Source organism: Loxodonta africana, chromosome 26 (genome assembly GCF_030014295.1).
Source record: "Loxodonta africana isolate mLoxAfr1 chromosome 26, mLoxAfr1.hap2, whole genome shotgun sequence".
Taxonomy (NCBI): domain Eukaryota; kingdom Metazoa; phylum Chordata; class Mammalia; order Proboscidea; family Elephantidae; genus Loxodonta; species Loxodonta africana.
The window spans coordinates 4,148,621-4,161,128 of record NC_087367.1 but is presented as its reverse complement, the minus strand read 5'-3'; the positions used below and the strand labels follow the sequence as shown (position 1 = coordinate 4,161,128).

The following is a 12,508-nucleotide window of genomic DNA, read 5'->3' as shown; positions in this document are numbered from 1 at the left end:
CCGGGAGCCATGAAGGTTGGATGAACTCCTGAAATTATTGCCTTGATAATCTTTAAACCTTAAACCAAAAATATACCTGAAGTCTTCCTAAAACCAAACAATAGTTTAGCTTCACTAATAAAAAAAGGTATGCCTTGAACATCATGCTCATTTAAGAACTATCTATATGGGACAAATAGAAAACAGCAATGTGAAAGATTAGACAGGAACCTTAGGGGGCAGTGAATTTATGTTAATGGGGGAGGATCAACTCAGAAAAGGAGGGGGAGAATGGCTGCACAACTGGAAGAATGTAACTGATGTCACTAAACCATACATGTAGAAACAGTTAAAAAAAAAAAAAAAAAACTGAAATTAATTCTGGGTTCTCAGTATCTGACCAGCTGGGGGCAGGGGGACATATATAAGTGAATAGGACTTTTTCTAAGAACCCTCTTGACAAATTGGTTGAGAGAAACAGTTACAGATCTTACTATTATACTTAGCTCTTTTTTAACAAGTTTTGTTCAGGCTACTTAAGTATCTCAATAGGTTCATTTCTTAAACTTTAGTATACAATATAATCAGTCACAGTGGGGGTAGGGGGAAAAGACAGAGAGAAATAATTTAATCATCCCCTTAAAAAACTGCTGTAACTAATACAGGGGAAGTCAGTACAACTGGACTAAACTAAAAGCTAAGAAGTTTCCTGAACACAAGCAAACCCTTTGAGGGACAGAGTAGCAGGGGCTGAGGTCTCAGGACCACAGTTTCAGGGAACATCTAGGTCAACTGGCATAACAAGGTTTATTAAGAAAATGTTCTGCATTCCACGTTGGTGAGGGGCATCTGGGGTCTTAAAAGCTTGTGAGCGGCCAGTTGAAATGCATTAACTGGTCCCAACCTACCTGGAGCAAAGGAGAATGAAGAACACCAAAGACAAAACAAATATATTAGCCCAAGAGACGAAGGGTCACATAAACCAGACTCCATCAGCCTGAGACCAAAAGAACTAGACGGTGCCTGGCTACCGTCAATGACTGCCTTGACAGGGAACACAAAAGAGAGTCCCCGACAGAGCAGAAGAAAAGTGGGGTGCAGAACTCAAATTCACGTAAAAAGACCAGACTTAAGAATCTGACTGAGACTGGAGGAACCCCAGGAGACATGGCCCCCATAATCTCTGTTAACCCAGAACCAAAACCATTCCTGAAGCCAACTCTTCAGATAAAGATTAGACTGGACTATAAAACATAAAATAATACTTGCAAAGAGTGTGTTCTTAGTTCAAGCAGTTACATGAGACTAAACTGGCGGTTCCTGTCTGGAGGGATGAGAAGGCAGAGAGAGACGGGAGCTGGTTGAATGGACATAGGAAACCCAGGGTGGAAAGGCAGAGTGTGCTGTCACATTATAGGGGCTGCAACTAGGGTCACATAATAATATGTGTATAAATTTTTGTACGAGAAATTAACTTGAGCTTTAAACAATAAATTAAAAAAAAAAAAAGTGCTATAATTGTACTGCCAGTGACGTGACGACAGCATACATTCTACAAATCAAGTTGTTTATCTCCAGGTTCAGTAACGCTGTATGTGAGAGTGACTGTCACTGTCAGCTACTACAGACAATAACCTGACTTAAGATGGAGGAAAAATAAGAAATCTGGGAAAACACCAGAATGACTAAAGCATCAAAAGAAATGCAGTTCTACTAACATTTATTTTCTACAAGAGGCATTTCGTTACTTTCCATTGTTTTGGTAAGAGTGACTTTTTTTTTTTAAGATTCTCTAATCTTTACAGGCAATTTTCAGGTAAAGGAACCTAAAAGTTAAGGATAAATGAATTCTGCCTGTATGTCACTTACACTGGCCTTACGATGGCTCTCATTACACAAGCACACGTGATCCCGGGTGATTTCCACCACTCCTTTTTGTGTTGCTAATCTGGAGCTCCAATCCCGTTTTTGCTACAGATATCCTGTAACTCCTAAAGAGGTCCACAGGATGTTTTCCTACCACCACTATTCAGTCTCAGCAGATAAATCACTCAAGTGATGGACGTGGATAAGGGTGAATGGGTTTGAAGAACGTAAAGTATGAAGAACGGAAATCACCTTCAACAGAAAAGTTTCCTGGAGACCTGCTGAGAATTCGGAGGGAGGAATATTTTATATAACGTATGAATACCATGAAACACACCATGGTAACATTAAACTAGTTTGCTTCCATATCCTGCAAACTGAATGGACACTTAAAACATAAAGCTTTCATCCACACTTAAAACATAAAGCTTTTAATTATGCTGAGCGAAATTAGTCAGAGGCAAAAGGACAAATATTGTATAAGACCACTATTATAAGATCTTGAGAAACAGTAAACCTGAGAAGAACACATACTTTTGTGGTGACGAGGGGGGGAGGGAGGGAGGGTGGGAGAGGGTTTTTTTATTGATTAATCAGTAGATAAGAACTGCTTTAGGTGAAGGGAAAGACAACACTCAATACATGGAAGGTCAGCTCAATTGGACTGGACCAAAAGCAAAGAAGTTTCCGGGATAAAATGAATGCTTCAAAGGTCAGCGGAGCAAGCGCGGGGGTCTGGGGAGCATGGTTTGCGGGGACTTCTAAGTCAATTGGCAAAATAATTCTATTATGAAATCATTCTGCATCCCACTTTGAAATGTGGCGTCTGGGGTCTTAAATGCTAACAAGCAGCCATCTAAGATGCAGCAATTGGTCTCAACCCACCTGGAGCAAAGAAAAATGAAGAACACCAAGCCCACATGACAACTAAGAGCCCAAGAGACAGAAAGGGCCGCATGAACCAGAGACCTACATCATCCTGAGACCAGAAGAACTAGTTGGTGCCCGGCCACAATTGATGACTGCCCTGACAGGGAGCTCAGCAGAGGACCCCTGAGGGAGCAGGAGATCAGTGGGATGCAGACCCCAAATTCTCATAAGAAGACCAAACTTAATGGTCTGACTGAGACTGGAGGAATCCCGGCGGCCATGCTCCCCAGACCTTCAGTTGACACAGGACAGGAACCATCCCCGAAGACAACTCATCAGAAATGAAAGGGACTGGTCAGCGGGTGGGAGAGAGATGCTGATGAAGAGTGAGCTAATTATATCAGGTGGACACTTGAGATTGTGTTGGCAACTCTTGTCTGGAGGGGTATGGGAGGACAGAGAGAGAGGGAAGCCGGCAAAATTGTCAAGAAAGGAGAGACTGAAAGGGCTGACTCAAGACGGGGAGAGTAAGTGGGAGTAGGGAGTGAGATGTATGTAAACTTATATGTGACAGACTGATTGGATTTGTAAACGTTCACTTGAAGCTTAATAAAAGTTATTATAAAAAAAAAAAAAAAACATAAAGCTTTTAAAGGACTTACCTGTTGTACGATTTGATGGTATCCATTCAGTATTGTTTTCAGCTGCCAACTACACAGTAATCTAAAATTTTAATGGGAAAAATTGTTCACTGTTCAGAATTAAAAGGAAAAAAACTTATTTGTATGCTAACGCAACACGCACATATATACAAAAGAATGACATAAACCTAACTCTGACAAGTTAATAAAATTTTTACCACTGATACTGTTGAAAGTCTTGTCTTCAAACTGTCAGTACTAATTTTATTTCAAAATATAAATAACTGCAATCAGTAAATGACATGCAAAAAAAATACATCTTTTTTTAACTTTAACATATCCAGGGTAATAAATATATTTTCTACTGAACCAGATGCTCTCCCAAAGAAGGTTAAATAAAACCAACATTTTGATCCTAATATATGGAATTTGTGTATGAAAAAGCAGACGTAGCAATACAATCTTCTTCAAATTCCAGATTAATTTAACTAAAAGGATACATATAATTACGTCAGCAGGATAAGTTCATCCATCTATCCGCTCACCTCTGCTGTGCACTCAGCATTGCTAAAGTAACTCTCCTACAGAGTTGCCACTGGTTGTTGCGGAGTTGATGCTGACTCATGGCAAGCCCATGTGTGCGGAACAGCAGGTTCCATAGGGTTTTCAAAGCCATGACCTTTCCGAAGCAGATCGCCAGACCTGTCTTCCAAGACACCTCTGGTACGTTTCTCTCTGGTGGAACCTCTCTGAGTTTTCCCCAATGTGGTCTTTTCAAGTCATCATTACTCTCTCCATTCTTGGTCTGCTATCCCCCCAGTTCCATCCCTGTCTCCACTCTTACTGGCAGAGCACCACCCATGGGTGGCGCCCTCCAAAGATGCTTTCCATCGCTTGCCACCAGCTCGGTTACTTTGATTCACTGATTACACCTTTCCTGTGGTATCCTCAACCTCTCCTCTTCTGCTAATTTTTTTTCTCCTTAACAAACTGACTTGCTTCAGTATCTTATTTCTCATCTTAAAAAAAAACATTATTATAACTCTTTCTTGACCCCGAAGCCCTGGTGGCACAGTAGTTAAGAGCTCGACTGTTAGCCAAAAGGTCGGCAGTTCGAATCCACCGACCTCTCCTTGGAAGCCCTGTGGAGCAGTTCTACTCTGTCCTATAGGATCACTATGAGTTGGAATTGACTCGACGGCAATGGGTTTGGGTTGTAGTTCTTGACTGCATACCCTTCTCTGGCTATTCCTTCTCTTCAAAGGAATGTTTACTATTTCCATTTCCTCACTACCCACTCACCCACACCAAAACCCAGCAGAACCTGGCTTTTGTCACTGCACCAAGCCTATTCATAACATGAATCCCTCTGCAACACTCAGCAACGTCAACCATCCCCTCCTTAGCTAGACAGACGGACAGAGAAACAGAGAGCTGCTGCCAAGTCAACTCTCACTCGTGGCAACCTTACATACAACAAAACAGAACGTAGCCCGTTCCTGCCTCATTATTACCGGCACGCTCAAGTCCATCATTACCACTATTGTGCCAATCCATCTCGCTCAGGATCTCCCTCACCCTGGTTGGCCTCTACTTCATCAAACATGACATCTACAGCATCGCCAAACACGATGTCTCCAGCGATGGACCCCTCCTGATGATGTGTTAAAAGCAAACAAGTCGGACGGTGTTCTGTTGTGATCCGTAAGGTTTTCGATGGCTAATTTTTGGAAGAAGATCACCAAGCCTTTCTTTCTAGTCTGTCTTAGTCTGAAAGCTCCACTGAAACCTGTCTACATGTGTGACCCTGCTGGCATTTGAAACACCAGTGGCTTAGCTCCCAGCATAGTGGCATGCAAGCCACCACAGTACAACAGACAGACAGGTGGTGGATTCCCTCCTTACCTCTCTCTTAACTTGGCCTTAGAGACATTATTCTCCAAACTGTCCTCTTATTTTTCTAGTCAATCCTTAGCCTCCTTCTAACTTCCTCTTTATCAGTCCTTTCAATGTCAATCTGCCCTCAGGGCCTTCTTTTTTCACCCCATACATACAGGCTCTGGGAAGTCTAGCTGTCCTCACAGCCCCAGATTCCATACCTGCTATGACTTCTACCTGCATCCCTACATACATCTACATGTACCTCACAATTCAGTTGCAGACCAACAGACCAATAACACCTACTAAATAGCTCCCCCTCAATATTTCATACCCAATGTGACTGAAAACAGTCTCCCTTCTCCTTTGTCATCCATCACTGCCTTAGTCTCTAGGGCTAGCATAACAAAATACCACAAAGCCGATGGCTTAAGGCACAGAAATGTACTTTCTCACAGCTCTGGAGGCTGAAAGTCCAAATGAGGTCTCAGCCACGTTAACTCTGTGGGCCTCGCTTCTAGTCTGTGGTGACTGTTGGCAATCCTTGATATTCCTTAATGCTCAGAGATACACCTGCTGTGTCACCTCATGGCGTCTTCCTATACGTGTGTGTCTCTCTGTGTCTGTAAATCCGTTGTTGTGGAGTCGATTCTGACTCACGGCAGCCCTACGGGACAGAGTAGAACTGCCCCATGGTATTTCCAAGGAACCACTGGTAGCTTCGAACTGCCAACCATCTGGTTAGCAGCCAAGCTCTTAACCAGTGGGCCACCAGGGCTCCACAGATTGAATATACATATAAATACTGGGAAAAAACTGGAAACGAAGTTTTCAAATCTCTTTGTATTCTCCCTTTATACCCCTGTTCAGTACGTGTTAGGGATATACACACAACTGCTGTTTACTGGTTTAAATGATTAAACAAAAACTCACAGAACTAATGTGTTACCCTGAAAAGGATGTCCACACAAGGGAAAATCACTTACTAATGCCATATTGATTGGGAAAAATAAAAAATGTTTCTGGTTGAATGACCGAAATGCATTTTAAGCAAAAAGTCCTAGTCACTGGGATATGTGCCTCCCCAGTTGACTACTGACCCCACTGAGACACACACATATGGCCACCTCACCTTGCATTCTTCATCTGCAAATCTTCAGGCAACAATATTTTAAGGTGGAAGTCTCTTCCCTGTGGAAAATATTGAGGTTTACTCAAATTTGGAAGTTTCATCTCTCACTTAGTGCTAAAAGAAGTAAGTTAAACATGGACTTACATAGAAAAGGTAATAATTTTTCTCTTATTTTCTAAAAGGTATCAATTTTATCCACAGCTTTATACTTCTTAAGATACAAGCAACAAAGTATTACATTTGAGGGAAAATAAGTCAAAACTATAGATCAGAAACTTTATAATTATTGGGAAATAGAAACAGTTTCTAAGAGCGGCCTTTGTTTTTTAAGGGAAAGTCACTCACATAGACACAAGAAATATGAGAAATTGTTAAGGTAGACATAAGAAAAAGTAAATGTTATTTCTTATGAAATAAATTTATGAAAAAGGAAATTCCTTCAAATTGCTTTGAATATGAAAGACAAAAACTATACCATAAGAGCATATAATACATTACAGCTTTTGTATTTTCAATTTACTTCCTCAATTTTAACAGTAACATATTTAGCTGTACAATCTAAACATACAGAAATATTTTTCTAAATCAGAGTATATATCATTCTCCCACACTTGTGGACCTTTAATAAATAAAATACTAACATATTAAGTTATTTATTCTAATTTGTAGATTTACTAGCGATAAATTTGAATATCCTAAAATTTTAATCAAGCATTCTTCCAAGGAAAAGAAGAACGATTGTCTGAGAAACATGTTCAGTTTTATTTCTTGGGAGACTGAATACATAAGCAGTTTAAACTTTGTACCTTAAACAGGATAATACACATGAAATTTGAGCAAAGGTAAGCAGAAAAAGACAAACAGAAATATAATCTTTTACTCCAACAGTATAAAATGAAAGAGAGTAATAAAATTCTTGAAAAACAATTACCACGTGGAATTTTAGCACAGTCTATCTCAAAGCAGTTTCAAAAATAGAGGAACACAATTAAATGTACCCCATAACCTTTACTTTCATGGTAATATTACCGTCTCTGACTTTCATTACATTTAAATGTCCTTTAAAAAAAATGAAACAAAATGTACTACTGACCTTTTCAAAAGGTCAAGTAACAATAATTCACTATTTCATTAAAGCACTAAAAGGTATTATATAGTAACTTTAACCTAACTTTACAGACATTGCACACTTGGTGTAAGAACAATCTGGAATTCAAAATTTACATGAAAAACAGTAAAACTATCCTACTTAGAAGTTTGTGCTGTTATCTGATACAGTAAGATTCCAAAGTCCCTTATCGGCAAATTTCAGCCATTTTAAAAGGTCAAATGCCATGTCATATGCCACAATCCTTTTCTGAGTCAAGAAAATGTTCAAAATTAGGTTTTTTTAACTCAAGTATATGAAAACTATTAATAGTTCTCAAGAAGTAAATTTTTAAGGTCATAGGGAACATAAGTACCAACATTGCCTAAACCTTATCTCTCCACACTATCTCCAAAAAACCTATATACATCAACATCAACAGCGAACCCTGTGATCCCGTTGCTGTCAAGTCGATTCCGACTCATCGCAACCCTTTAGAACTTCCCCACAGGGTTTCCAAGGAGTGGCTGGTGGATTCGAACTGCTGACCTTTTGGTTAGCAGGCGAGCTCTTAACCAATGCAGCACCAGGGCTCCTAACGGCAAATAAGACCCAAAAACCCCATGTCTTCAGCAAAACAAGAAACAGAGAATGCTTTAAACTTCAAATAACCTGTAGGGAGAAAAATAAAAACCACTTCCCAGTAGAGCCCACTCTGGGGCTCCCACAGAAAGCCTGTTTACAGAGCTAGGAGATCCAGAAAAAAAAATGCATGGAAGTGAAAAAGGGGTTGAACTAAGCACAAAATAATAGCGAAGAGTCCTGAGAGACAGAGCACCAACAATATGGAGGGAACTTAACGTAAGCACAGAATTTAAGAGGGCAGTCTTAGAAAGGCAACACTTTAGGGGTAACCCAGTGCCGTTGAGTCAATTCCAACTCATAGCGACCCTATACGACAGAGGTAGAAGATGGTAAAAAGAAAGGTAGAGATGCCATCTGGAGACTGGGTTGTAGGGGGAAAAAAAGTAAGGGTGGGAAATTCAGGATCTTACATAACACAAAAGAAAAATATACAACTCCTTCTTCCTCCAGAACCTCCGAGAAAACCATCCATTAAATAAACTGTACTTTTCTTCACTGACAGAAGAGGGTGTTCGTGAACCAGAAATTTTATAAACTACTGAAACACCTAAACTGTTCACAAATGCAAAGATAGCACCTTTATCAATGTAAACCTACTCTGACAGGAAAGCAGAAAATGAGAATAAAAACGTTTCAGGTGATGGCAATCTCCCATGCCAACAAAAACCACGAAGCATAAGCAAATTATAATACTGAATTAAATTTCACTAAGTGAGCATTTGTACCCAAATTCAGACACTCAAAAATGAATACCAGAAATTGTAATAGACACACACACAGCAAGAAATGAGTTGACTGAACTCAGGAAGAAATGAAAAAAAGAAAGGTAAAATAATATTAGAAATGGAAGATTAAATTAAGAACTACTGAAGGATGAATACAGTCAAATAAAAAATTGATAAAGAAAAAGCGAGACAATTACCAAATGAGAAAATAAGAGAAAAATTTAAGATGGTCATAGAAAAGTGGCTGAAATAGAACACATGCAGAGAAAATCCAACATACATATAATTGGGACCCCTAAAAAGAAAAACAAGATAGTAGAAAATAATAAATATTTAAAATTATAATCCAAGAACATTTTCTGGAAATCACATACTAAAATGAATGAACTGGACACATGAGAAAATTGACTTGTGACAATCTACTCTGAGACACATTTCCATAAAGAGACTAAAAATAAAGGGGAAATCCAGATTCTTTAGGAAAAAAATACCAATAACTTACATGGGCAACAGAATAAGATTGGCACCAGGTGGCCCAAAGCAGCATGAAGAACAAAGCAATAACGGAATAGAATTTTTTAAGAACTGAAGGGGAATGTCCATTTCTAGCTATGATGGAGTAACAGGGACAGGATTTGCTCTCTTGCCTTAAACAACTAAAAAACTGGATGTAATAAATGAAATAATGATTTTCAGACACTGAGCAACAGGCGGTACATGACAGCAATCCTTGAAAGAAGGGAAATAAATGGGAAAACCTCTGCAATCGTCCAGCCTTCCTGCCTGGAGAGTTTCCAACAAGAGGTCAGAGATGGGAACAAAAACAGAACCTGGCCTTCTCCTTGAGTTGAGAAGACACAGGTAAGAACTGAAGAATGCCAAAACATGTAGAATTCACAAGGTAGAATATGAAGAGGACAGAGTTGTACACAGACAGAAAGTTCCAGAGAACTTCAGGGGGTTCCTCAAAAAGAATCTTCAGCAAAGTACCAATTAGTGCATGCCTATGAAGAAACCAGAAGTCTCTGTGCTGCAAATGGTTCAGTACTTGACTACTGTCTTAGTCATCTAGTGATGCTATAAAGAAGTAACACAAGCAGATGGCTTTAACAAAGAGACATTTATTCTCTCACGGTCTAGTAGGCTACAAGTCCAAATTCAGGGTGTCAGCTCCAGGGGAAGCTTTCTCTCTCTGTTGGTTCCAGAGGAAGGTCCTTCTCGTGAATTTTCCCCTGGACTAGGAGCTTCTCAGACACAGGGACCCCGAGTCCAAGGGACGCGCTCTGTTCCCGGCACTGCTTTCTTGGTGGTATGAGGTCTCCATGTCTCTCTGCTCACTTCTCTCTTTTATATCTCAAAAGAGATTGGCTTAAGACACAATCTAATCTTGCAGATTGAGTCCTGCCTCATTAACATAACTGCCTCTAATCTCATCTCATTAATATCATACAGGATTTATAACACATATAGAAAAATCATATCAGATGAAAAAATGGTGGACAATCACACACTGGGTATCATGGCCTAGCCAAACTGATACACATGTTTTTGGGGGAGACACAATTCAATCCATGATAAGTACTAACCACAAACTTAAGAGTTTCAAACCCTCCCAGAAGCACCTCAGAAGAAAGACTGGTGACCTGCCTCCAAAAGGTCATAGCCTTGAAAATCCTATAAAGCCCACTTCTACTCTGCAATGCACGGGGTTGCCATCAGTCGAAATTGACTCAGTGGCAACTGGTTTTTCTGTTTGTTTGTTTGTTGAAAACCACTCAAAACTGGGATAAGAATCACAGGAATAAAACACACGAATCCACCTGAGAACTCACGCAGGGGTGGGTACAGTTCAAGTTCCAACTGGCAAGAGTGGAAATACGTTTTAATATAAGAGCCATCAAATTAAGCCCAAGAATGGCATTGTCCCGGCGGCAGACCAAACTCAGCCCTGAACTAAACCTTACTCTGGTTCTGCCTAACGAAGCTTAAAAACAGGCCTTGAAAAGATCAAACTGTTTGCACATAATTCAACTACAACGCAGGACAGATCTCAAAAACATTTAAGACGATAAAAAAATGCCGAGCACCCAAAAAGCTGGAATCCACAATGTCTGGCAGTCTATCAAAAAATACGACATATCAAAGAAAAAGGGAAATAAAACCCATAATGGGAAAAAAATCAATCAAGAGAAACGGACACAAGAGTAGCACAGACCCTAGAACTAAAAGAAAAAGCTAATTAGTCATAACTATATTTCATGTGCTCAAAAAAATACAGGAAAGCATAAGCATGTTAAATAGAGAAATGAAAGATATAAAGAAAGACCCAAATCAAAGAGATGGAAAATACTCGAATAAAAAATATTCTAGCTAGTATCAACAGCAGATTTAAAACAAACAAAACATTTGCTGTCGGGTTAATTCTGATTCGTGGTGCCCTGATGTGTTTCAGAATAGAGCATAACATAGGGTTTTAAATGGCTGTGAACCTTCAGAAATAGATTGCCAGGCCTTTCCTCCAAGGCTCCTCTCTGGGTACAAACAGTTGAGCCAAGTGCTCAACCGTTTATATCACTAAGGAACTCCAACAGCAGATTAGACCCCACAAAAGAATACACAGTAACAGAACATACCCAAAATAAAACAGAGAGAAAATAATAATAATAATAAAAGAACAGACCATCAGTGGAACTACTTAAATTGGCCCAATATACATGTACTTAAAGCCCCCAACGCGGAGGAGAGAGAGAGAGGAACAAAATGTCCACAAACCCTATGGAGGAGAAACATGAAGAAACTATACCAAGGCACATAATCAAATTGACTAAAACCAGTGATAAAAAAGAAAAATCTTAAAAGCAACCAGAGGAAAAAAATATACTACACTGCGATTACTTTTGTGTGTGGCCTTTCTAGCCATGCATGGTCTTGTAACTCAAACCCAGGTGAATAAGGTAATTGTGGCCTACCAAGGGGACTGGTCAGTTTTGCCTTAAAAAGGAGCCAGTTTCAGCACAGACAGGAGGAGCCCACCACCAAGGAAGGAGAGGACCCAGTAGCAGGAAAGACCCAGTAACAGAGACCCAGCGGCAGGAGACGGCGCAGCAGGCTTCCTAGCCCATGGAGGGAGAAAGCTGAGTGCCTCTGGGCAGAGACTAACGGCCGGGGAGAGGTATGCCTGAGAGCACAGCTAGGAAGAGGCTGTCCTGATGGAAGAACTGTATCCTGAGTGTTCCTGAGCCCGAACTGTAACCTGTTACTTCCCTAATAAACCCCATAATTGTGAGTATGATCTGTGAGTTCTGTGTAGCCACTGTAGTGAATTATCGAACCCGGCAGATAGTGCTGTGGGAGGGACAGTTGGTGTCAGAATTAGTAAAGACGGTGGAGAAAGGAGGCTTGTCTGGCCTCTGCCTCATGGGGGTCTGTCTTGCATTATTGATCTTGATTATCCTTCCCCCTTGTGTGGTTAGAGGAGGTCAGGCACTGCCCCCAAGCCTTTTTAACATATACAGGAACCAAGATAAGAATTTGGACAGAGGTCTCTCAAAGGAAATAAAGTAAGACAATGAAATAACACCTTTAAATTAATAAGAGGAAAAAAAGGTCAACCAAGATTTCTATAACCAGCAAAAATCTTTCAAAAGGCCACACAAACGCCTTTTCGGATATAAAACAGATGTAA

General features: G+C 40.1%; 1 protein-coding gene across 2 annotated transcripts in view; it reads right to left on the bottom strand.

The window, feature by feature from the left end:
• The window catches only part of FANCL (FA complementation group L), a 100,887-nt gene that overhangs the window by 80,704 nt on the left and 7,675 nt on the right, over positions 1 to 12,508 (bottom strand). For both annotated transcript variants that reach the window (XM_064277032.1, XM_003417567.4), the window contains exons 2-3: positions 6,367 to 6,425; positions 3,378 to 3,438 (exon numbers count right to left, since the gene is read on the bottom strand). In XM_064277032.1, coding sequence (XP_064133102.1) covers positions 3,378 to 3,438; positions 6,367 to 6,425 — 120 coding nt within the window. The remainder of the gene's footprint in view (positions 1 to 3,377; positions 3,439 to 6,366; positions 6,426 to 12,508) is intronic.